Here is a 26849-nt window from a genome sequence, read left to right on the forward strand (position 1 = left end):
TGAGATATCTTTCACTCACCTGAACAAACATCTGTCTGTTCAATACATTATACAGCTATAGCTAGTAGCTTACTCTACTTGTTATCCTAACAAAGGCAACAAGAAGTAGCCAATCTGAGAGGAGAGAGGAGCACGGGTCATGACTCTGGCACCCTGGGAAAAAAGTGGTGTCAATCTTCTTATCTGGTCAGCTAACTGATAACAAAACTAGCAAAAAAGCAAATATTAAATATTCATTTGAGGTAAAATTCCTACATTCAACTGCAAAAGTCTAAATGCATTTTGTGGTAAGTGTTCGCTATAAATAAACAGACAGAAAATCCCAACTGATTTAAATCAACAGAGCATCAAAAGCAAAACACGAGGTACAAGACGAGGCTGAACTCAAATCAGGTTTATTGTAAAAACATAAACAGAGTAACAGTAAAAGTAACAGCACATTAAAAAAACTATACTGACATTACTAAAACAATCCAGCTATGTATCCCCTAGTGCACAATCTGGAAGAACAAAACAGCAGCTGAAGATCCACAGAAGAACAAGCTAACAGACTGAGGTCAGGCACTTAGACAGAGAGAGGGACAGGTGTATAGTATGTGTGTAAAAATACAATACATTCAAAGGAAAACACTGGTGACATAGTCAAGAACTTTGGAAGACAGTCGGCCTAAATCGAAACGAGGGGGAAAAAGTCATTTAAAAACTTCTAAAGTGACAGCACAATCTATTTGTTACTATACACTGTTTTCATAATGATAACACACAAGCTAGTGCAGGAGTAACTGCCGGCATCAACAGTACATCTCTTAGGCCTGCTGTCGACCTTCCATGTGTGCGTGCTGAAATTCACTTCAAACTCGCCTTTTTTAAGAAAAATCTCAATCTTTAGGTTTGTTTTGTGCATTCAAACAAACAAACAAAAACCAACAGAACATAGAAACCAACTCTTCGTCTCCTCTCTAAAAAAAAGACTGAGTCACACTCAGACACGAACCTCACATTAAAACAAGGTCAGTGCAAACTCTGGTGTGTCAAAGTGACGTGGCCCCATTACAGACTACGGCAGTACTCTCTCGGATCATTATGTACACGACAGTAACAAAACGTCTCCTATGACGCGTTTACGGGTCACATGTAACAGTTAAAAAGGTTTCAGGGAAAACAACACAGGTTTTGCAAGTAGTACAGGTTATTGTTAATATAGTTTTTTTTTCCTGTTGTGTAAACCCATATTAATGCATTACTGATTAGAAACAGCACTTACAGAAGGCGTGGTGCCAAGAGGCTGAATGTCTACTGTTAAGTCCTAGAGGTGATATGTAGCTGCTTTACTGTTGTACTTTACCTCCTATGTCTGAAATACGTCAGTTTGTGCCTTCTTTGTTAGTGCGACAATGCAGAGTTAATGAAAAATGAATGTTTGTGCTATTAACTGGGTATAAGCACTGTCCTCACAAGGAAGTGAATCCAAAGACAAACACTTGATAGAGTGCAGCCTTTAAGCTAATTCACCCAGGCAGATCTCATCTTTATGTTTTGATTATCTTGCTTGTTTTTTTTTTTTTTTACCTTCCAATGACAGCTGACTGGAGATCGAGGGTCATCTCGAGACAAAACATTGCATATTGTTGTTAATATTGCTTTCCAAAGCGAGCTGTTACATTCCAACCACCAACCGTATTCCTATGAGAGTCCACACAGTCAGGAACATCTGTAAAAGGTGCCTGAGAAGACCGACAGAGAGAGGCGTCCGTCTCCTCGGTTGGTTAAATAAGCAGGAGTGCATTAGTGAGTTTGAGAGAGAGCAAGGGGGAGGGGGGGAGCTGCTGGTCATCCAAAGTGGAATAATGTGACTAACTGTTGATGCGACTGGCGTGTGCAATATGGCCGTTTAAACGACCAGAGGTGCCCAGTCACTTGGTTTGCGTCCGTACTGGGTGAGGCAAGGAAAGAAGAGCGAGAAGGAAACATTTTAACAAGCAGAAAATGTTATAATTGTGGCTTTTTTGTGAATGCAAAAGTTAAAGCTGCATTATGTGTAAATAAACAAAATCAACTGCAGTGATTGCGGTAAAGTTAAAGGATAAGTTCACCCAAAAACAAAAGTTCAGTCATTATCTACTCAGCCCCCATGCGGATAGAAAGTGTTAATAGTTTACAAAACATTTCAGGAGCTTCGCAGCTCAGTCAAAATCTGGAAAAGCCCCGAGTTCCCAAACTGATTTAAAAAGATAATATTTACACCCTTGATGCATCCTTCAAGCTTGTACATCAAGGCTAACACTTTTAGCTTAGCAGCTACAGTTAAGATTTTTGCTTGAAAGAAGGATGTAAATTATGTATTTACAAATTCACTTGGGATCTTGTGGCTTCAGTTGTTTAGAAGAATGCTGCAACCCAGTTTTGCTGTGAAGCGCCAGAAATGTTTTGTGGACTACGAAACTTCACCTGACTTTGCATCGGCATGGTGGCGACTGTATTTTGGCTGTATTTTCATTTTCGAGTGAACTTATCCTTTAAATTTGGACCCGGAGCAGCAACAAATGACAGTACATTGTTGCGTTAGGTCTATATTGTGCATTTTGTTGCATTTGCAGGATTTTTGAACATGTCCAGTCATCTAGCGAGCAAAAATAGTTACAAGTTCTTTAATGTGAGGATTTGCTGTATTTCTCTGTTTTGTATAAGTTGTAAACTGATTAGAAACTAGAAATTTAAATACGATAGAGATGATTTCTAGATATAAAAGCTCCCCTTTGTTGCCCCTCTGACCTTTAGTGCACTTACCTGAATATCAGTAAGCTCTTTGTGGAACCTCTTTGCCAGGTCTGGACCATTCTGCATAGTCGGGATCTGGTGCGTCTGTGAGAGACATTTTAGTCAACGACCCACAATGATTTACAACCAGTGTGTTTACATACACACTTAATTAACCAGAAATCATTGAGAAAAACACTAAAGGTGAGACCGTACCTCTCCTTTGTAGAGCAGACTGCCGACAGGACAGACGACACAGGCGGTCCCTGCTCCAAACACCTCCAGGATCCTGCCATCATCCAGAGCCTTCAACATCTCCGGCATGACGACCGTGCGCTCCGTCACCTTAAACTCACCCTGACAGAGACACAGGAAGCAATGCATTAATCCTCTCCTGCGGTGGCTGCCAACCTTTCTGGCTCGTGACCCAGTCACTGGTATATTGAACTGATCAATGAGCTGTGAGCAGTTAAACCTGAGAGAGATTTTTATTCTGTTTGATGAGGATGGTTTTTAGAGGTGTTTGGTGTTTTAGGAGGTTTAGTGGTAAAAACAATCAAATAATTCACAAATTAAGACCAGATAAAAGTAATATAACTGCGTGAACTGTGTGTGGCCTCCTCTCTGGTTGTCTTACCCAGTCTCTGGCCAGGTCCAGCAGAGACTGTCTGGTGACTCCTGGGAGAATGATGCCATCCAGAGGAGGGGTCACCAACTCTTTTTCTGCAGACACACGCATCACATAACTGTTAAATATTTTCAGTTCATTTTAATATTTCAGCCCTTTACAAAGAACCTATAAAGGGAAACTCTGAGCCTGACCTCCTTTCTCATTGGTCCAGTAGATGAAGAGGTTCATGGTGCCGACCTCGGTGATCTCCTCCTTCTCTCCGTACAGCCACAGGACCTGCTGACAGCCACGCTTCACCGCCTCGTTCTGCACCGCTATCGTGGGACCGTAGTTACTGGAGGGATTTAAAATAAACCACAGACAGGCAGAGATATGAGTGTCAAGAGAGCGGCTGCAAGGGCAAAGGGACAAACGGGAGAGGAACAGATGTCAGGTTCATTCAGTCCTTTTAATACAGAAGTCTTAAACACCTGCCAAGAAATTCAAGAACATCCTGAGAAATATGCAGCACTACCGTGAAATGTGAAAACATGATATCCTTGTGACCGTAAGGAGCTTAAAAAAACAACGAACAATGTAGTTGTCAGTTAAGACTCAAGTGATGAGTCATACCTAACTGTGCAAATGTGTTCAGCTCTTTTTTGTGAGTCACAACGTATAAACGGGACTAATCGATCTCTAGCCACTGGGGTGGCAGAGAAAAACGACCCACACTGAGTGCTTATCGTCTTTAAAATACATTTAGTGGATTCCTTATACAGGATGACAGAGAGTGACACAGGAAAGAGTCCTAAGACCCGGAAGTAAGTTTGCATTTTTGCACTTCTGGTTCCCTTGTATGGAAGTCAAAGGGTATTTTGAATGGGTTTTGATACCTAAAATAAGTGCTGGGGTTAGATTTTCTATTTTTGTTCTCCATCAAACAAAACGTTAGTAGCCTAACGTTAGCTTTTTACTTCTGGTGATTGCGTTAAAGTTTTAAAAATCACAAAAGTATCTCGCTTACGTCTCAAATATTGATTTAAGAGGCTGATATAGCAATTGATATATGATTATTATAAGTATCATTTGATAAAGGCTTTAAAATGGCTGGCTGATGAGGTTTACATTATGCGCACATGACGTAAACTGTTGACAAAGTAGTTTTTACTTTTGCCCAGTGAATGTGTATCACGATAAGACGAGGCAAAATTATATGTTAAATCCAACACGAGGAGAGAGCCGATGTTCTTTGCAATTAGGTGGGGGGAAAAAAGTCCATATATCGGTAATTGGCCAAACTGAGTTGGAAAATATCGGGATATCAGAATTTTGCCCTCATCAAATATCGTCCGATACTTTCAGATGTATCTGTGTGTCTATATATGTCGGCCGATGAGCGCAAGACGGTGCAGGACAGAAATGCAAAACCTGGTCTGAGGTCATTTAGAAACAGCGTCACCATGACATCATTTGCCCACCAGGGAGAGCTGTTCAGTGGATTTTTCAACTGTAAAATGTCTCATTGTGTATGTCTCTTGCACACAATAAATAAATAAACAAAACAAAAACAAATCTAAGGGATCCCTAAACTGTAGGATTGTTATGTGTTTATGCTGAGACTAACACAGAACTAGTGTTTGGGGATGAAAAAAAGGAAAAGAGACTTTATATTCAGACAGTTTTGTGTGAGTCTTTCACACACACACACACACCCAAACACACATTAAACAAAAATGATTACACAGCAGTTACACACAGAGCGACTCCCCCGAATGATCCACCGTCAGTCCCGCAACTGCTGCTGCTGCCTAATCTGGCTTGATAGTTGAAGTGTATCCGCGGTTTGATGGGAGGGCCGCGGATTGTGTTGGCTTAGTGAGTTGACTGGGTTTCTCAGTGGCGTTATGTAACCGCGCTGGAGCTGAGCAGGTGTCGCTTTAGAGAAGCAGGCCTGTGATTAGAGGCTGTGTGGAGACTACAGGAGCACTGACGGTATCACACAACTGGAGTCAGTGTGTTCTGCAGTCGTCTTACCTCATTCCCTCTCTTATTTTTATAAAAAAAAAATAAGAGAAGGAACAAGGTACTTTGACTTGTCATAGCAGGAAAAGCACTTTAAATGACCGTAATGTTGGCTCTTTTACATGAATCCACTAGTCCAATAGTCGGTTTTACACAACATTCTGTATTGTTACAGTCGTGAATGACTGCATTAATAATCTGTAAGTTTCCTGCTATGACGAGACAAAATGTCTGTCTCTGTTTTTGACACTGATTTGACGCCGACACAGGCCGGCTCTCTGGCTGCCTTTCCAAGCTTCATCAGCAAAGTGGAAATCCAAATAGTTGCTCTTTGTCCAGATCCACTGCTGAATAAAAACAGCTGCAGTGTAAAGCACTTTAGGAACTGAACTCAGCCGGGACAGTGTTATGAATGGCGCACTGCTACTACAGAATTTTGCTGATGTGTTCATGGTACCGTAACATTACTTTTGTATGTTCTCTTATTTTTCTCAAATTTTGAGAGGTTCCAGTTTCGTCATCCGTGATTCATTTGTAAAAGGGCTTTCTTAAAAGTCTTTCTTAAACTTTGGTGGTAATTTTTTTTAAATTGCATTACGCACATATGGACAAACTTGACAGATGTTCTTCTCTCTCCAATCGTAAACATGCTACATACTCCTTAATATCAAACGTTGCATTTATCAGGATGGCCCGGTTCAGTCTGCGAACAGTTCAGGAGGATTGAAATTATATCTGTAAACTACTCACATTACCAGATAACCTGGGCCAGACATTCTCAGATTTCTCTTCTAATTGTCAGAAGGGGTGAATCAGGGCTAAACTGTGCCTGAAATGTACTTAAACAGATAATAGAGGAAAGATAGCAAACTCACCCTCCCATCTTATAGGCCCCAACGCCTCCTTGCCAAGCCCTGACGAATGAAGGGTCGGCCAGCAGAGAAACAGGGTTGAAGGACCCCGTGGCGAAGTAAGGTCCAACTGGGCCGACGATGACAAAGATCATAGCTTTTCCTGGTCGAGACACGCCGAGAGACGGCTTGAGGAGGGTGACGAAGAGGAGAAGACTCGGTTAGTGCGACAGTAATTAGAGTATGCAGGATTGAATTGAATCTGTTTCAGCAGCTTGTGTGTTGACGCCAAAGCTCACCTCAATTCCTATGAAGGTGGGTCTGAGGTAGAGGCTGGCGTCCTGGGAGTAGGGAACCCACTCCTGATCAACCTCCACCAGCTTCCTGATGCACTCCAGCAGTTCACCTTTATCAAACAACTACAAGGGGAAAAGACGAGGACATTAGCTGTTGACTTGTCGCTCTTTAGTGCTCTGCTTTCTTCACTCTCTTTACTACTGAAGAAATACTGTTGGATATAGTTTTTATTAAAACGAAAAAGATACGGAGTTACCTGTGTGATATGAGACTTTACATTAAATGTTATAGAATGATGGTGTTTTTGTTTTAATTATTTATGTTTGTGATTTTTGGGTGTCTTGTGTCTTGTCTCTGTAATATTCATGACACACCAAAGACTCTGATCTAAAACAATTGATATAATTAAATATTTAGTGACTCAAGGAAGACTTAAAGCCAACCGTAAAGAGGATTGTTTGCCTGTGTATGTTTTGAGAGAAGAAAGTTTTTTTATTGGAATGTTTATCTCCGACATATATTCAATAATACACACACAGCAGAAAATGGGTTAAGACCAGATGGCAGAGGTCCATCATGTGACGTTCGCTCCTCATAGTTTCCATTGTGCCCTGAACGCCTGATGAAGAATTAACTCTTGCATGAGAAGTGTTGTCTGGGTGGTAAGCCAAAACTGGGCACGTTGCCAAGCAGTTACCTAACATCGCGCAGGGTCAACAGCTTCAGAGCAGCAGTCTGCAATCTAAACTGTCTCGCCCTGAATACCTCAGCGCTCACATTCAGACCAACTGTGGCACTATGCCGTGACAACGAGGGGCCGTGCTGGTCTGGACATGATGCTACAGGGTACAGATGACAAAATATAAACCAGGAAGTCCAGTTTGAAGGCTTATTTTAGACATGAAACTGTGGATGGAGCCTGGATCCTACAACTTTGAGAAGTTCATTACAGCTGCTCCAAGTGATGTGCACCTGCATGAATATGATTGGCCAGTGCCATGCCTTTTGCTCAGTTACGTTGCACTGCAGAGCCAGGCCCAAATCAGCAGGTTTCTGCCAGGGTGATTTTGTTGGCAATGCATCAATACAATCCTATTTAGTCTGGCTTTTTTTAGAGAGCGTTCAGACCAAAAACAACCTTCAATTGATGCAATGTGACACAATGACATATGATCCGGGAAGTGCAGTTAATCTTTTATTTCTACAAGTATCCTATGAGGAATGTTGGCTTGCACGCATTCGATTAACAGATAGCGGTTCATTGCTCTGCAGCAAAAGCCACAGCCCTCTCCGCAGACTCCCTGCCTGATCATGTCCGTAGTGTCTCATGATTGCTGATACAATTAGGCTTCTGTGGACATGCATACAGCCCGTTCAGAACAAACGTCTTGTTTGGCGTCTTTTAACCGCAGTTTGCCTGTTTACAATCAGCTCTGTGCGTTGCCTAACCAACAGTTTGCATGGCTGTGGTCGAGATACATGCACAAATAGAAAAGCTTGCATTACAGGTTGGATGGAGAAACGCACCAAAGGTTTATTAAGTTACCTGGAGAAATGGGTTCTTTCTGCGCCAAACTCCATTTAAAAATCAGACAATTAAAGTAAAACCTACTTATAGCATCGCTTACAAGCTACATAGAAACAAACTAATGACCGTGCAAAAACCAGTATGACATACTTTACAATTCGGTACACTACAGTGACTTGCCTTCTAACGTGTGTTAAGATGTTTAACGTTAGGCTACTTTCAAAAAAGGAATTTCTATAAAATAAGGTCCAACTTGTTGACTGGATATCTGCCGAACTGGTTATGAAACCTTTAGTTAGATTTAGTGAAGGCCTTGAGTCGCATCCTAATGTTAAACATTATGAACTTAGAGGCTGTGTTCGTAAACCTGAGTATGGACGGCTGCATCTACACTGTATCATTTTCATTTGCCATGTAAACAGCTCAGTAGGGATACTGTTTTTTTCATAATACGGGCATAAACCGGAATATTTTGTTTGTGTACACATTGCCAGTGAGGCTTTCTGGAGGCCGACAGACTCACAGGAAGGCTGCTTCTGTCGGCGCTTCGATGCATCCTCTCCATGTTCAGCATGGGTCTGAACAGACGGATGTGGTTGTCGACTCCGCGGAACGCCTTCATGCCTTCAAACAGCTGGAGGGAAGACAGAGCCACACAATGTTTTATCTCTAATCAGAAAGACGCTGTAAGGTTTCCACACCTATTCAGTTGCACAATGCTTCAGAGATGCCTCCACCGTGTTAAGAACATAATTATGAAGAGAGGCACAGATACACTTTTAATGCATCTGCAAGAATTATTGGCCATTTGCAGTTTTTTGTGAAATGTGCTGCACAAAACTTCAGAAATGACGCTGTGTGTTGGCAGAGCTCTCTCCTCACCTCTATGGAGTAGTGCAGGGCCGAGCTGGCGGGATGCAGCGACAGGTTCTGGAAAGGTTTGATCTGAGGAGCCTCCCAGCCTTCCTTGTCCGACCAGGTGATGGTCAACATGTGGTCGGAGAACTGCTTTCCGAACACCAAGGTGGAGGGGTCGGGCTTGGGCTTGCATGCTGTGTTGCGTTCGATGACGAGATCTGCTGCCTGAGATAGAGATGGACAAGCGAGCCGGAGCAGGAGCAGAGCAGGTGACGGATACAGTGATTGTTTTTAAATCATCGTTATTGGCGTGGCATGCTTTAAAGGGACAATTAGTTGCGTTACACAGAGCCATTCGAGCTGCTGTCACATGTGGTCAATTAGGCACAAGTAAGGGCAATTAATCTGAATTAAATAATTACAATAGGCAGACATTGAGCGAGAGACAGAGGGGGGAAAGAAAACTTTAAATTCTAGACAACAAGTGGGAATTGGAGAGACATGTGTCGCTTCCTTCTTGCTGTAATGATCTATAAACACACTCCTCTCTGAGACAGACAACCAGACATGTACATGCAGGCCAGACTGCAGATCGGGCAGGATGGAGATGATGCTGCAGGTCTCACCTGGGGAGAAAAAACAGGTTCATATTTTCCTCGTTACCTTGAAGGAGCTGGCGAACCGCAGTGAGCCAAAGGAAAAGGGGAGTGTCTGAAGAAGTCGTCCATGGAGTGCCTGCAAATGAAACATGACAAATACTGCATAAGATATATCTTTTTTCCAAGTGTAAACAATTCATCCAGCCTTGGGAATGCACAGGGACACATGTCTGTGTGTTTGTGGGTGTGTGACTCAGCACCAATCACTTTGCCTGCAGTTCACAGTATGAAGCTAGTAACACATGCCTGGAGGAGACAGCCTGTGCCGAGTGCTGTGCTGTAAAATTAGAACGAGACACGTGTGCAGGCTGCTCTGCAATATGAGGAATGCAAGGTGAGAAACTTCTGTGCAAGGATCCTCTGAGGGTGACAAAAGGCTGCAAAATTACAGCCAGACAGTGAAAGGAGGAATGGAAAATAATAGCTGCTTTAAAAAAACAACACGCCACCAATAATAATGGCTTGCTGTTCGAGGAGTGCACCACAAGATCGACAACATGTCATCTAGACTGGGCACCTAAACTACAACAGCCAAGTAAAGCCACTTGTTTTACTGGTTTTATAGTTCCCTCTGACTTTATTATCAGTAGCTTTGTAATGGGAGGTAATAAATGTAAGATTCTTGTTTAATTAGTACTTTGTCCAATTGTCCTGGCAGTTAAAAGCTTGTAAATCAGGCTGTGCTTCTGGTGACCCAATAACAATCTTTTAATCTGCAATGGTGGTTCTTTCGCAATCAGTTTACAATCCCCAATGCGCTGCTGAATTTGACTGGATTTTATGCAGCCTCTCGTATGTTTTGTGGCATAAAAGCAGCCACATGTCAAGCATAATTGATGCTTTAGTGAAAGCTTTAAAAAAGCTGCATCATTATTCTGCTGCAGGATCCCATGTGTGCACTTTCTTGAATGGATGATGCAAGTTTGGCCTTTATTGCAATCATGACTATGTATGCGTCTGTGTGTACATATACTATACAATATTGCAACTCTGATGCATGAAATTTGATATGTTCTGGTTCATTTGGGCCCAAAGTTTGGAATTAAAGTAAAATTCAGTGAGAAAAAGCTAGTTAGTATGAAACTGAGCTGGCAGCAACTTAAATAACTCGATTAATTACAAATGCTAAACTCCATGTAAGACCATAACGAGGTAATAACATACATGCACACTTCAGTTTGGCGTATTTTGCATTTTCAGCCACCTGAAGATATGGGTGCTTCCCTCTACGCCAAACTCCATTGAAAAACCATGCAATTCAAAGACAACTTACTTACAGCGGCGCTAACACGCTACACAGAAACACACGAATGTCTTCTCAAGCATCAGTATGATATACTTCTCAATTCGGCACGCTAATAATATACCAATCAACTAACTGGCTTGCCTTTGTACATACACAAAAACATCGGAATGCGTTGACACGTTACAACATTAGGTAACTTTAATGAGAGGAAGGTGATGGAATAAAGACCATCTTGGTGACTGGATGTCAGCCGAAATGGTTATCGGGCCTTAAAGACCTACAGAAGATCTTGAGTCGTGTTTTACGAGGTGTTATTTTCAGCTGATAAGCAAGACACTGTTAGTTTACAGATTTCAGCACGGAGTTTGGTTTAATGACCTTCCCATGCTGTATTGTTTTGCCACCCTCGGTGCTGGCGGGACAGACACATCGGTGTAAAACAGCTTGTGATAGGCTCTTATCTTTCTCTCTGTCATTACAAACCGACTTATCGCCTATTTGAGTGAATCATTTACCCGGACAGTCAATATAAACAGATAACAAACGGCACACAGACGACTCAGTGAACTCACCGTTCGGAGGGCTGCCATCTCCGCTACGTAACGCTGACAAACGCGATTATCTGTTCGTGTGGAAACACACTCCGCTCAAAGTCAACTTGAGTTCCGCTTTGAAATACGAGACGCTGCTCAGCTGAGGTGAAGCCAGAAACCACCCACAAATAAAAACCCCGCAGGATAATAGTCCTTAACCAAAAAAAAAATACTTGACTTAGCTAGTTTATAGTTTATATACCTTTTTAAAAAGTTAATTATTCTCTCGGGTTTTTTTTTTCAGGGTTAATTATTTATTGTCACCATTTTTTATAACAAGACACGAGGTGTATCAGTGGAATAAACAGCCACAAAATCACTTTAATGCTCCGGTTACAGTGATCGGTCACATTTACCATTACAATCAGGAAGTCGTTGGAGGCGTGTAAATAGCGTAACATCTGATTGGCGGACAGCGGCAGACTCAGAGAGTAGGTTACTTAAGGTCAGAGAGGTTAATGCTGATTGGTCGAGCAGTGGGGAGGGGTGCAGGTCTGGTTACACAGGGTGGCAAAACTATGAGCTGACTTATCTCAGCCAATCAGTTTAATGACATCTACTAAACGAATACAAACTTTATTTTATGAGTTGAACATCTTCCCTGTATTTATAACCATTCAGTAGTCATCTTAGTAATGTAAACATGTAAACAGGACACTTGAACATATGCATTAAACAAATGAATCTGTTAAACCAGCTGTTCCACATGCACCAGGGCACTGTGCAGACCGGGACAGTCAGGATGGGATCTGACTCTTGAAGCCGTAGTTGAGCTCAGCTCCTCCACTGAACAGCAGGTCGATCCCGGTGCAGAAAGTAGCATCAGCGGCCAGATATAAGGTGGTCAGTCCGCACTCAGTCTCAGTCCCCATACGACCCAGCAGCTGTTAAGAGAAGAAAACCTCAAAGTAATTTATGATTCTTGATCAGTTTCCAACATCACAGTTTTGTGGTTGCACTTCCTTGTGTTTGTGTGTGTTATACTCCTGCAGTTGTTCTCACAGTTGTTGTGATGCTGTTATTGCAGTGTAAATACATTTTTTTTGCTGATGACTATTTTCCAAATAAAAGGTTTTCAAAATCGGCCTGACACTGGGAAATGTATATTATCGGTTATCGGCCGATAATAAAATTGTCATCAGTATCGGCCATGAGAAGCAGGTAATTAGCTAGCTATTTCATATCCATCGTCTTCCACTCCTTCACTATAAATAATGAAAAGCAAGCTGAAACTCTTCAGGACTACAGTGTACTTTTTCCTCTTTGTTGTGTCACACTGCTTTTCTGACTGGGACAAGAAGAAAGCTGTCATTAGCATTGCAAAAAAACAGCCTGTTCCTGCTTTGATCCAGGATTGAGGGAGTTAACATTTACAACCCAATAGACAGACTGCAGTGCGAGGCAGTTTGGTAATTAACACAACAATGGTGCAGAAACTGTCTTGAGACCTCAGTATCATCCGTGTTATGTGTGTTAGGGGAACTTATCTGTTAATGCTGCTGAGGAAGAAGCGTTCCCAGGATTATTGTCACATAACAGCAGGTACACAACAGCCGCACAACTAATCAACTATCTCCTTCTTTTTCCTAAGACCTCTATAGGACCACCTCCACTTTAAACATCTGTGTAGGAACCCCTCGGTTCCACTGTGAGAACTTGCCTGATAGTTTTCTCCCGTTTTAATGGCCGCAGCAGCGTCTGGTGTCTGTCCTGCTAAATCTTCCCACAGAGGTGTCCTCACGTTACCTATAGAAAGGCTGCAACACACGGCAGAGAGCATTATTAGACATAAGCCAACACGGCTGCAATTAATGTTTCTGATTTAATCTACTGATCATTTTCATGATCGATCAATGAAAACGATGCTTTGGGTAAATTATAATTACTAAATTCTCAGTAAAGTGTATTGTTTCAGTGAACTGATGTCATTTCCGACAATAAACTTTATTGTTAAACTGTAAAACATTCTGCCTCTGTTACATATTTGTAACACAAGTGTTTGATAACCCCATTTGAGGGATCGCTGCAAAAAACGTTGCTAATCGTTGCAGCTCTATTGGACAAGGAAAATGTGAGATTTGTCAGAGACTGATAATTCTGATAACGGTTAAAATCTAAACAATATGTGTTCTAATGTGCAACTTCTCAGCCACTTAATGAAAAGATAAAGCTTGTTTTTCTCTGTTTTATATCATTTCAAAAAGACTTTTTGGACTTTAACTTTTAGACATAATGTCTGATGAAGATTAAACCAGTTGTAGTGTCAAGTTGAGGCTGCTTGTCATTAATACTTTAAAAACACTTTTCTTTAACTTGAGGTAGAAGCTGAGTATTTATTTCCCCCATCCCTACTGTTAGTAAGTGAATTACTAAACACACAAACCAGTGTGCCTCACCAGTTCACTCGAACATTGTAGCGACTCTCATCCACAGCCATCGCCTTTGTCATGGAAATGATCGCCCCCTTGTGGAGAAAAGATCACATTACAGACCTCTTCTCATTCATGCAGAGATATGAGGAATAAAATGAGGAGGGAAGAGTCGCTCGTCTCCCGGATGAGTAACTCACCTTGGTGGCGACGTACGGTGCAGCATCCTTCTGGCCGATGGTGGCCACCAGACTGGCAATGTTGATGATGTTTCCCTGACGCTGTCTGAGGTACGGCAACGCATACTGAAGAGAGAGTGAGACCTCTAATGATTTCAAAGATCCTTTATACAGTCATTTTTTTCAGTGAGTTTGTGAGGGAGATCATTGGAGGCAAAGAAAGGTTGTAATAAATTACTTGGATTGTCTGACTGATGTAACTTCGCCTGATGTGACAAAAATGTTATCTTATTCTTGATGCCCAGAAGTTCAGATTTTGCATTTTTCATCTTGAATTTCACTAATTTCCCCAATTTTAACAGCTGACTCTGACTTCACTTTTCATTTTTGGATCTGAGAAGGAAAAATTTAATCGAGGGGTGTCCCAATATCACGATATTCACGATAACTGATATTAAAAAAGTGAAGTAATTATATCAGGTTAATAATGCGCACGTGGTAATATCATCTGAATAATCCGGCAAAGATGTTCGGCCCTGTGCATCTTTTGTTTATGAAGTCATCTGCTTGCCTTTTCACTAGTAATTGAGTAGTTGATAGTTATTGTTATTTTTGTACAATTATTTTTACAATTATAGTTACAGACTCTCTCTCTCCAACTCCAGACACTATTTTAAGATAGATAGATAGATAGATAGATAGAGCATTGTATCATTATTGTATCATCATTATAACAGTACAGTTACAATCTAATTTTGTGACAGGCCTAACTTAATCTGAACAATACAAATATATTTTTATCCTATTTTGGACATGTATAAAAAAGGGACACTGGCTATTATTAAGTGTTACCAGGTCATACTGTGGCTTCTGGACTACATTGGTGACTATTTCATGGTGTCTCTCTGCTGTCCTGGTCTAATAAAAGCATAAAGCTAATAATAATTAATTAAAGTATTCTGTAAGGGTTCAACTTCACAATTAGATGTTCACTTGTTTATAATCTTTATGGTCTTTCCATAGAAAGATGGAAAGTTAAGACCACCTACTCGCACTTTAAAGACGTTTCACAGATGCGCAAACAAGTGAGAAACATTACTTTGGAAGCCAAGAAGTAGCTGATGAGGTTCAAATTCAGCAGGTCCCTGAACTCCTCTGCTGTGGTGTCATCAGTGGATTTATGAGGCGGATCTGAAGAGGGTGAAAAAAAAAAAAAAACAATGTATGTGTCACCAGAAGCATCCTCATTATCATATCTGGTGGAGGGAATAAGAAGTGTGACACTCACGCCACCCTGCGTTGTTGACCAGGCAGTCGATTTGTCCATAATGCTCCACTGTGACAACGATCAGTCTCTGTGGAGAAACGAGTCACTTCATTAACGTTGGAATGAAGAGCTGCCCAGCGAAACCAGTTGTAAAGTAAAATGCTGAAACGACAGAACTGGCTGGGGTTGTTATACCAGCTCAGGCTGCAAATACTGGTTTCAACTTGATGTGTCTCTGGGTTTTAATTATATGACAAACGGGGCACAGCGTTCACCACAGGTCTTGTGATCGTGACCGTAAGGGAAGTGTGAATGTCTGTCCAGGATGAACACACCAGTAACACCACAGCTGGACTTTTACCTTGATGTCTTCCTCTTTGGAGACGTCACATGGGACAAATTTACATGAGCCTGGTCCTGCTTTGTTTAGCTCTGCTTCTACAGCCTCACCTGCTGCACCTGTGATACATGTAAGATCATAGTTAAATATGTATGAAAGTGTGAATATGTACAATTTATATTCACACTTTAGGGTTAAAGATCTGTCAGTGTAATTCTTCTACCGACAGATGTGTTTGTTAGAAGTGTGTGCACCTTTCCCAATAAATGTTAAAGCAATGCAATGACAACATGTTCTCGATTTATGCAGAATTCAATGTAAAAAGAAGAATAAAACAACATTACTAACCTCCTCTTGCACAAAACACCACTTTGGCACCATTCTCCACTAAAAAAAAAAAAAAAAAAAAAATCCAAAATGTTAACTTCCTGCTCTGACACAACACAATCACATAAATGAATTAATAAATAAATAATGAGTCTACCATACCAAACACTCTGACAATCCCTCTGCCAATTCCTTTGGATCCTCCAGTGACAATCACGACTTTGTTGTGGTAGCGGTGTGACATGTTGGCTGTTGCACTGCAGGAGACGACCACCGCTTGTTTTGTGCCTTCTTTGCTCGGGTTTTCCGCCGCACGTCCTGAACGCTGCTCTCAGTTGATCCACTTCCCCACATTGTTACCGCTTATAAAGGCAGTTTGTTTGGGAGGCTGGTTCAGGGTTCAACACAATCATGTGGTTTACTCTGCCGCCTTCAGGTGCTTCTGGAAGCATCGGAAATCACAACGTTAACTCAAAAACTGTCAAAGTGAGGAATTGTAAAATGTAAATTCATCCATTAAATAGTAATGAACATTACCATCACCTGTTAAATTACAAGAAAATTGTTATGTTAGCCTTTATAGAGTGGTGCAGTTTGTAGTCCTAAAACCTGGAAATCAGTTCCCTCGTCTCAAAGTGTATGAGGTTTTTGGTTTTCGGTTAAATGCCTGAAATAAGGTTAACACAGGATAAGATATTTACAAGTTGTATTCTATGACATAAAATACACTATTAAATGTCCCACAATTTAATCATAATGCACCTACGTGTCATAAAAATGGCGGTTGCTAACAAGTGGCTAAATGAGACTACAGAACATTAGCTTTTTACTTCCAACGGTTTAATTTATGCTTCGAAAACCGCTAACGTGGTGTTCATCTGAGGATTATCTTGCTGAACAAAACCTGTAAGTATCATAAACGTGTGTTTGCCACAGAGATTATTTTCAGCAATAATCTAAAATCCAGTCAAAAAATCTCCCAGGCTTTTAGTCAAGGGAATCGGGGCGATGCAATCTTCCAGGTTAGCCTACAAAATAAATCATTGCTACACCACTGTGTACAAGACTGGTAAGAGTCATGCTAGCAGCTCTGTACAAAGTGGTGGTTTCAGCTAAATGCTAATGTCAGAATGCTAACACTCTCACAATGACAGTGACAAAGGATGCTAAAGTTCAGAAGTTGTTTTTTCAAGTTTATTGTCATAAATGCAAAAACATCATCACCAGTAATAAAGTTCTTAGTATCAGAGCCAGCCCAACTTTACAATATTATACTAGTTGTCTATAGTGAGGGCATAGTAAGTAATTAATCTTATAATTATGACTTTTTATTTAATATGTATGACTTATTATTATTATATTAATTTCTCCTGCACTGCCTTCCAGAGAGCATCTGCTGGGGTCATTTAATGAATTAAAACAAGACTGGGAGCCTTCAGCAATGTGAGCCTGTGCTTTGAAATCAATTCTAATGACAGCAAGCTAACAAACTAACAAGCTAACAAGTTAACACTCACAATAACATTGCAGACACGCAGATGTTTATCAGGCATAATTTTGACCATGTTCACCATTTTAGTTTAGCATATTAGCATGTTAACACTTGCTGGTTAGTAGTGAACACTAAGTACAACTGGGGCTGAAGGAAATGTGACTAGTTTTGCACATATGTTGGTAATTCCTAAGGCAATTTTGTTGCACAACAAAAAAAAATGTTAAAATCCTCAGCAGAAAACATAAATAAATGTCTTTCCACACGTGTTTTCAAAGTAGAACCCAATTAACCAGCCACAGCTCATCAGTCAGGATTTTATTTCACTTAAATCTGTAAAACCAAACAACCGCTTCCAGAAAATGATTTGAGTGTGTACAATTTCTTGTTTATTTCTTGTTTGTACCAAACAGCTGCATTTATGATTCTGAAAATTCAGAACCTGGAATTTACTCAGAGTATTTGAAGGCATCATTTGGCATCAAGTGCCTGTCATGAAATCCTGCCATGGGAGTTGTTCCTGCAAGAAGAAAAAGTGGCAAACAGAGACACGCCACTGTAGGCTTGTTGACACGCAGATTTATGTCTCATGTAAAATTAGGTCAGGTTTAATTAACCATGTTTTATGTGCTCTGTTTTGAACGTGTAAACAATTTTGCACAAGCCACAGTCAAATAGGAAAATGTGCTTCAAAACAGATGATTACAGCAAAGCTGTGAATGTATTTAGAGGCGAAACCAAAGGAAAACACTAACCACATGTTTGTGGTCCCATCACAGAGCATAAATCATCATAATGAACACCACAACTTTTCCTTTTTGAAAATTCTCCCTTTTTTTAACATAATAGTTTTGCCCTCTGCAATGTGAAAGTTCATGGGCACCCGCATGCAAACATGTACAGTGTGTTTAAGAGAGAGTGAGGGGTTAAGAAGTTGACCTTTCTGGGCAGCGGAGGCTGTTGGGGGCAGAGGTAGGGGTAGAAGAGGCTGCAGCGGTGCTCTTGGAGGAGGATAGGGTCGAAGATTGAATTTCTGCCCGACAGCATTCCCTAAGGGTGCGCTGAGCGTGAGAGAGAGCACAAGTGAAGACAGTGAGTGACCTAGCTTAACCACCTTAACTTCACCCGCGCTGCAGATTAACACCGCTGCAGCCCCTGAAGGAGCCACGCTGCTCCTGCTGTCGCCTCCCTTCCCAAACACGACACATGAAGGTGGGATGATATGGAGGAGGGGTTGTTTTTATATCATGATGAGGGAACTGATACACAAACTGTCTCAGAAGGAGGGAAGGGTCAGCCCTAAAGGCACCCTGAGGGTGAGGTACAGTAGGAGAGTCATGGTCACACTGTGGAGGTGTGATTAATTTAAATCAGAAGGTCTGGCAGGCAGACAGTCGACAGGAGGAGACCAGTCTGCGGTTGGTTTCTACTGGGTGCACTGGACATGGTGATAAACTGGTGATGAGCATGAATTTGACTGCATGTGAGCAGCTTTTTGCATGGAGGGTTTACACATTGTGATTTACAGTAAAATGATGCAGAATATGGTGCAGAAAGGGTAAAAAAAATACATCAGGAGTTTAATGTAAAATCTGCTATTTTTGACATTTGTTTGATCTGCTTTCTTTGTAATGGTACGGTCAGCATTTTCAACATGTTTTAACCACTCTCACCACCGCACAATTCATGCTAATTTATATATTATGTATTGTAATGTAATCTAAATAACACCACAAACCATTTTTCTTGATGTCCAGAGAGTTGCTCGGCTGGATTTACAAGGAAACTGAGGTGAGATTTTGATTTTACTTGCACATTTTATTGATCAGTTCCAAATGTGTATTTTTGGTGATGCTGTGCTACTTATTGGTGGAATTTTAATACAAAGTTAGTATTAGCATTTGACTAAAATTGTCTTGTCTTAACTTTCTTTTGGCTTTTATCTACTCATGTTTCCCTGTTCTGCATTGCCAAGTAAACCTTGATGTGTTTCTTGCAGAGTGAAGAGACAAAAACAGTAGCTGAGATTGAGAGATGGATAATCAAGACAAAGGAGGAGGTAAAGGAGGTGAAGAAGGAGGAGGGCAACCAAAAGAAAAACAGAAAGTTGAGGAGGCTGGTGATGAAGATAAGCGGACCAAAGACAAGCACAACAAGCTGGAGAAGGAGAAGGAGCCAAGTGGAGAGTCCAAGAAGGAGAACCGTCGCGGTCCGTTGAGGAGCGGTTGGGCTCTGACTGAACGCCTGGCCATCAATGTGTCAGGGATGCGTTATGAGACCCAGCTCCGAACCCTCGCCCAGTTCCCCGACTCCCTTCTGGGTGACCCCCGGCGTCGTCTTCGCTACTTCGACCCCATGCGGAATGAACTCTTCCTAGACAGGAGCCGCGTCTGCTTCGACGCCATCCTGTACTTCTACCAGTCTGGCGGGAGGCTGCGGAGGCCTGCAAACGTCCCTCTGGACATGTTCCTGGAGGAGCTGCACTTCTACCAGCTCGGAGAGGAGATCATTGACCGCTACAAGGAGGACGAAGGCTTCCCCAAGGAGGAAGAAAGGCCCTTACCCAGCAATGAGTTGCAGCGTCGCCTTTGGATGCTATTTGAGTGTCCGGAGTCGTCTGGAGGAGCTCGGATCATCGCCATCATCAGCGTCATGGTCATCGTTATCTCCATTCTTATCTTCTGCCTGGAGACTCTACCTGAGTTCAGGAATGAGAAGGAGCAGAGGGAGGTGAGGATGTCTCGCATGGTGCTGACACTGACAAGAGCCATTTGTGAGTGATTGGGAGGAATGGGCTAGGCGCTGACGGAGTGCAAATAGGACAGAGGTTAACACTGAGATAAAGTGATGAGGTGAACATAGAGGGACAACAAGTGCTGACAGGTGTCAGCTTGCCAAACATAAACCAGCAGCACAAGCTGAAAACGTCTTTATCTCTTCTCTCAACAGGAAAAAACAGGTTGTAAAAGAATACACCCATCGAAGTTAAGAATCAAGCTTGGGGGGAAATGAAAGCAAAGGCAACAGATAGAAAAGAGTAGGCAAGGGTGACTTTTTCCTGAGATTATTTTGGACTTGTCATTGAATCTGATCCACTCAGATTTAGGGTAAGGAATGAAGGAGATGCAGAGGGCACTTAAACTGCTGGTGGTAAAGAAAAGAGGGCAGACAGACCGGGCCGGATGGAGGTTTAGGTTAGAGGAGGGATAGGATGTGGAGTTGATATGCCTTGACGGCCACTCAGGGACGACTGCCAGAGCCAACAAGTGCATTCAGGTGGAGTGGATATTTCAAAAGTACTGAGAAGAGAGAGAGTGGAAGGAGTTAGAGGTAAAGAGACAAGTGTGAAGGAAAGGAGAGGAGATGAGCTTGTCTCACGTTACCCCTTGGAGATCTAAAGGGCTATATATAGAGGAAGGACAACCCTTAGAGCACATCAACACATAAACAAATGTCTGTATTAATAAACGCTGTGAGTCATTGGCTACACACTGAAAACGGCATGGAAAAGAACCAAGCTCAAGATCAACTTTTCTGATGACCGGCACAAAATGAAATTAGCCTCGCGCACACTCCAGCAGCCTGGAGACTAGACGGATTGTGGAGGTTCAGGCAGGCAGCACACATAGCAGCGCTCACTGGATTTATGTTCCCCGTCAGCACCGACACCGCTCTCTCTCACTCCCAAACATAGATATATACACTCATGTGATCATGTGATCAGAGCATTTGACACTTTTGAACACTACACTAACAATCCCAAACAGACATGCACAGCTGTCCCCACGCAATCAGTCACTCTGCTCCAGACTGTGGTGAAAATCTAACCTACAAAATGTGTTTTGCTAGAATCTGTCGCATGCATGTTGGTGGTTCAGCATATTACAAGTTACACGTCCCTGAAATGGCTAAAGGATCGTGTAAGATCACCTTCCTATAATGGTGTCTAGCCATGCAAGTATTTGATTTCCATGGTCTTACATTTCCTATTTGGCATGCTACCAAACCAATACAATAAATGTGAAAGATACACGCCCAAAGTATCAAAACTAGGGACCATCTTGTGACGATCACATCAGCCGAAACACCTGTCAACATGTTCGAATTCCACGAGTACTCCGTAGTCATTACTACATTTTTACATGGACACTCAGTACTCATCGGTAGGGTGACAAAAATCTGTCCACAGACAGAAGTAGAGACTATCTTCTGAAGGGATCACATCAGCCGTAATGCCCGTCAACATCATCGTGTTCTATCCATGACTACTCAGTCGTCACTACTACATTATTACATTACACTCGCTAAGTACTAATGGGTCAGTAAACACCCGTCTTCCAACTCTGCCTTCATTTTGATCTCGGTTACATACATGTAAAGTTTTGTGACTGTATCTTGCAAGGTTCTGACACAGACAGACATTCAGACAGTCATAAACACTTGGCAGAGTACTCACACAGACTCACATGGTGAAAACATTCATGCTGAGGCACTTTGGTGCTTTGGTGCGTTAAAAGCAAACTTCAAAGTGTTAACATGCTGAAGTTTAGCAAGTATAAAGTTTACCACATTCATCGACCTAGTTTAGCGTGTTAACATGCTGACATTTGCCAATTAGCAGTGAACACAAAGTAAAGCTGAGGCTGATCGGGCTGTCTTTAATAAGTGTTTCACACACAAAAAAGAAAATGTCCTCATCGTCGCAAAATGGAAAAGCCATCGGGAATCATCCTCTGGAAAATATAAATCTCTTTACAAAATTCCATGACAGTCCATTTAATAGTTGTTTAATTATTTATTAAGTGGTGAACCAATCAACAGATAGCCATTGACAGCCATCAATAGTAGTACTGCTAAAACATGGCTAAAACTAGACAGTGTCTTCTCAGTGATAATGTCCAGGTAACTCTGAACGTAGATCATTTTAATTAGAGCTTCTGTAATTTATTTAAGCTAGAGCTCTCAAAACCTCTACAAAGAAAAAACAAATCATCTTCATGGCTGGAGTGCAATTATCATTAATGTTTTTCGTGAACTGACCATTTAAAATGCAAGGTCAAACAATTTGGATGGTATAGGAGACACGGACATGAGGACATAAAGCTGATGGTCAGGGAAACATATAAAAACGTATAAATAGCCTACTTAGGGTTGGGGACAATATGTGCTGCATGGCCACCAGAAGCTTAAGAGTAACTCTATCTAACTTGTTAAAAGACACTAATGCCTAGTCATGTCAGACCCGCACCTACTTCCCAGAAAAAAAGAAGGGTTAAATGAGGTGTCAAATGGCTTGGCAGTGGCAGTGTCTGAGGTGTAACGCAACCCAGAGTCACATGAACGTAATGCTTTTTTGTGTGTGTTTAAATATAGAGAAACTGATTTATATAAAAGTCTGTGAGGAAAATTAAAGCCGGCAGAGTGAAAATGGAGAGGAGAGAAAAGTTAGCACAGTATCACAGATCTCACAGGCCCGATCAGATGTCATAACTCAGATGTGCTGAGGACAAACTTTCAGAATAATCGCTTCTCTCTCAGTTTACTCTGCCCTTGGTTTCTGTTTGTTTACTCTCCTGTAAACATCGTCTCCATGGAGCTATTTATCGAGCCCTACCTTTCCCCTTTAATCTCTTATTTCTCTTTCCAACTCATGCCGAGGATAAAATATAAGTGGCATCTGTCCAAATAGTAGCTCATATACTTAAATTTTTTCATTTTTGGATGCAACTGTAACCACCTTTCCTTCACACTTTGTTTTGCAGCAATTCACCATCGTACCTCACCCCACCATAGCGAACGAAACCATCATGATCCCCCCTGGCTTCACCCCCTTCCAGGACCCCTTCTTCATCACAGAGACGATCTGCATCTGCTGGTTCTCCTTTGAACTCATAGTGCGCTTCGCCTGCGCCCCGAGCAAGATGCACTTCTTCAAAGACGTCATGAACACCATCGACTTCTTCGCCATCATTCCCTATTTTGTCACACTGGGCACGGAGCTGGCCAAGGACAAAGGCGCGCAGCCATCTGTGTCCCTTGCCCTCATCAGGGTAATCAGGCTGGTGAGGGTCTTCAGGATCTTCAAACTCTCTCGGCACTCTAAGGGCCTCCAGATCCTGGGCCAGACGCTGAAGGCCAGCCTCAGAGAGCTTGCCCTGCTCATCTTCTTCCTCTTCATCGGAGTCATACTCTTTTCAAGTGCGGCCTACTTCGCCGAGGTGGACAGTCCTGACACAGCGTTCACCAGCATCCCTGAGGCATTCTGGTGGGCTGTGGTATCTATGACGACAGTCGGCTATGGGGACATGTACCCCGAGACGGTCGGGGGAAAGCTGGTGGGCTCCATGTGCGCCATCGCCGGCGTGCTCACCATCTCTTTGCCAGTGCCCGTCATTGTGTCCAATTTCAGCTACTTCTACCACCGCGAGATGGAGTGTGAGGACACTACCCAGTACCACCACGTCTCCACATCGCTTTGGGAAGATGACGAGGAGGAGGACGAGGAAGGAGCGGATGAGTTGCCTGATCACATGGGAGAGTATGCACCCCTGCACGGGCAGAACAGTACGGGTATCTGCCCTCCACTCAATGGGACTCTCCTGGCAGGGCTTTGTCCTGGACAGGTTGCTGGTGATCAGAGAGGGATGAACTTCTACCTCAAAGAACCACTGGTCACTCAGGTTTGAGAGCGAGCACGATGGACTGTTGAGTGTTTTCAGATTAACACTCAAACACTGTCTGCCTCACATCAAGATAAGGAGAGCAGATGAAAAAATACTGTTTAACTAGATGGCGTGGTGGTGATACGGGACAATATGTACACAAAGACTTGCACTGACATAAGCTTTAATTTGTGCCTCTCATGTGAACATTTTTTTAGATTTGCGGCTTGTACATGATTATATTTGAGTCACAGATAAAAAGAAACCATGTGCATAATTCATCCATTGTCTAGTGCTTATCCGGGGTCGGGTTGCGGAGTCAGTAGGCTACAGTAGGTACGGTATCCCAGACATCCGTCTCTCCAGCAATGCTTTCCAGCTCCTCCTGGGGGGTCCCGAGGTGTTCCCGGGCCAGATGAGATATATAATCCCTCCAGCGGCTTCTGGGTCTGCCACAGAGTCTCCTGCAGGCATCCTAATCAGATGCCTGATCCACCTCAGCTGGCTCCTTTTGAAGCAAAGGAGCAGCCGAGCTCCCCGGAGATGTCAGAGCTCCTCACCCTATCTCTAAGGCTGAGCCTAGCCACCTTATGGAGGAAACTCATTTTGGGGAACAGTGTTTGCATTAGCAAATGTAGCAGTGTCCTTTTCCTGAGCTGGCAGGGTGACAGTGTTCATTAGCAGGGTTACAGCACTACTTTTGGTGGCCCCCTCAAAGAATTGCTTTTTAGGCAATTTTTTCCCCTCCAAAGTTGATTGGCTCGTATATAAAATTATTCCACCCAGCTACTGCAAAATAAAGTTGTCTTGAACTACTTTACCAAGTTGCAACTCTGTTTTTTAAACCAAATGTCACTGTTGCTGTAACATGCCAATGAACACGACTCATGTGCTGCATGCTGCTAAAGCTAAATGTACAGTGAATGTTGCAGGTGTTGCGTCACTGTACTTGTCAGAGTCATGGCAGAAATGTGGTGCTGTAATCTCGTGCTGACGTGGATACAAAGAGATTACTCGTCGGCATCTGCAGACAGAATTCATGTAGTCGCCGCAAAGCTAGTGTGTATGTTACATAAGGAAATAGAGGTGTGAATGTATGGAGAAAGCTGATGTCAGAGACGGTAAAGCTCAGGGTCAGCTGACATTTCACAGAGCCTTGTACTCTGATGGGCTGAGGCATCACCAGTCACTACTGTAAACTAAAGTTACCGACAGGGGACGTAGCGTTAACAAACCTCAACCTCACGTCGATCAGACCTTTGCCTCGATCAACTTCCTGTCTTATAGTTGTGGTATTAAAGTGATCGAACCCCAAATCTGCAGATGTACAGTCCAGCCTTGATAACACTTCTTACACCTCTATGCCCCCTAATGAGATACGTTTTTCTGATTTCACAAAAAATTCTTGTTCATGTGGTGTTAAATGGGGGTGGGGGTTAATTCTACCTTGTTGCTGCTCTGATTCTTTGAAAGCTCCCCATGGATTCAGTCTTTTTTGACAAATTAATCTGGGTAACTATTTGCTATAAGTGGTCAATACCTTGATGTATGTGTTTCTGACTGAAATGTTGTTTATAGTGTATTCCAGTTGTGGCAAAAAATATCTTTGCTTCATTTTGTCACTATGAGAAATTCCAGTTTACCTTAAAAGTTTCTCAATAGAAAAATTAAAGGTGCTATTTGTAAGAAAAGTAGATTTTTGAGTCTCAATCCCAACTCGTCAAATACTGACAAATTGGGATGGTAGGTCGGGCCGGCTACCAACCCACTGCATCAGTATTCTACTTTTCTTACAAAGTTGACCTTTGAAATATAATAATATACTGTAATCAAAATCAGTTCAGTAGCATGACATGGAAGATCATACATCAGATTTAACCATTTTTGTCAAAAATGAATGAAATGAAACTCTGGAAGAAACTGAGAATGTGGATAAGCAGCACGAGTTTTAAAAAAAATACTTTTTTAGTAAATTTTTGTCACTATTGGAATTAATAAAAAAAAAACGTAAAACCAAGTTAAAAAGTAGTATTGGAATATAATCTACTTTTATAAGTTGTGTGAATGTAGTATGAGCTGCGTATATTCCAAAGACAAATGAAGCTATGTATATGTATATTTATGTCTCACTTAATTTAATAAAGATCATATTTAATCACTCATGTCATGGATTTCTGAATACCTTAGAATGTGATGATGTTATCTAAACATTTTAATATCATGAGGCGTGTGGTGCACACTGCATACTCTGTTAGTATTATGGTCAGAAAAGCCCTGAAAACATCACAGAGAAGAGATTTTTATTGCCCTCTGCTTCATGTGATGAGTGATCCTGCCTCTAGATGTCACACTATGTTTAAAACAGAAACCAAGACATCTGTCTCACTCCTGCTCCCAGTGGATTTGATTTACAGTGCTGCAGAGTAACTGAACGCTACAGATTTCTTCTTGAAACGATCATGTTCATTTGTGCCATATGATCCATATGAATTACGTTATGTTATTTGCATTCCTCTTATCCAAAAAAAGACGTGGTTTAGTTTCTGGGGCAGGGAGGAAATCATGGTATGAACTATGTCTGACTGGGTTAAAGTTACCACAAGGCCATTTAATTAAATGAGTTATTTTAGACTTATTATACAAAGCTGGTAGCAGTTAAACTTGCCATACGGTTGCATCAAGCCGACACTACATATGTTAAAATACTATTCAAATTTCAGAACTCTCTGAATAATTTCCCAGGTGATATATTGTGAACTACGGTGATTTCAGCAGTCAGTCAATTAAAA

At 41.9% G+C, this 26849-nt stretch overlaps 2 protein-coding genes across 6 annotated transcripts; one reads left to right on the forward strand and one right to left on the reverse strand.

The window, feature by feature from the left end:
- Window positions 1–379: 379 nt before the first annotated feature.
- On the reverse strand, window positions 380–16261 carry LOC311267995 (branched-chain-amino-acid aminotransferase, cytosolic-like). Of its 2 annotated transcripts, XM_084371302.1 has the most exons (18): window positions 16069–16261; window positions 15928–15966; window positions 15601–15698; window positions 15261–15327; window positions 15072–15163; window positions 13994–14098; window positions 13821–13888; window positions 13085–13181; window positions 9590–9661; window positions 8951–9151; window positions 8592–8702; window positions 6543–6662; window positions 6268–6431; window positions 3580–3722; window positions 3395–3480; window positions 2974–3114; window positions 2788–2862; window positions 380–1933 (listed from the first exon to the last, which is right to left on the reverse strand). In XM_084371302.1, exons 1-18 carry the CDS (start codon window positions 16148–16150, stop codon window positions 1892–1894), a joined length of 1803 nt encoding a protein of 600 aa, XP_084227428.1. In that variant the 5' UTR covers window positions 16151–16261; the 3' UTR covers window positions 380–1891. The 2 variants fall into 2 exon arrangements, with proteins under 2 accessions (XP_084227428.1, XP_084227427.1); XM_084371301.1 differs by lacking the exons at window positions 13085–13181; window positions 13821–13888; window positions 13994–14098; ... (3 more) ...; window positions 15928–15966; window positions 16069–16261 and adding an exon at window positions 11404–12151.
- Window positions 16262–18485: 2224 nt separating this feature from the next.
- On the forward strand, window positions 18486–26210 carry kcna7 (potassium voltage-gated channel, shaker-related subfamily, member 7). Of its 4 annotated transcripts, none has more exons than XM_084371296.1 (4): window positions 18486–18856; window positions 19156–19189; window positions 19398–20128; window positions 23161–26210. In XM_084371296.1, exons 3-4 carry the CDS (start codon window positions 19433–19435, stop codon window positions 24082–24084), a joined length of 1620 nt encoding a protein of 539 aa, XP_084227422.1. In that variant the 5' UTR covers window positions 18486–18856; window positions 19156–19189; window positions 19398–19432; the 3' UTR covers window positions 24085–26210. The 4 variants fall into 4 exon arrangements, with proteins under 4 accessions (XP_084227422.1, XP_084227423.1, XP_084227424.1 ...); XM_084371297.1 differs by having other exon boundaries at window positions 18486–18845; XM_084371298.1 differs by having other exon boundaries at window positions 18486–18816.
- Window positions 26211–26849: the final 639 nt, after the last annotated feature.

This window comes from Pagrus pagrus (assembly GCF_965226575.1).
Source record: "Pagrus pagrus genome assembly, chromosome: 13".
In the NCBI taxonomy this organism is placed as follows: domain Eukaryota; kingdom Metazoa; phylum Chordata; class Actinopteri; order Spariformes; family Sparidae; genus Pagrus; species Pagrus pagrus.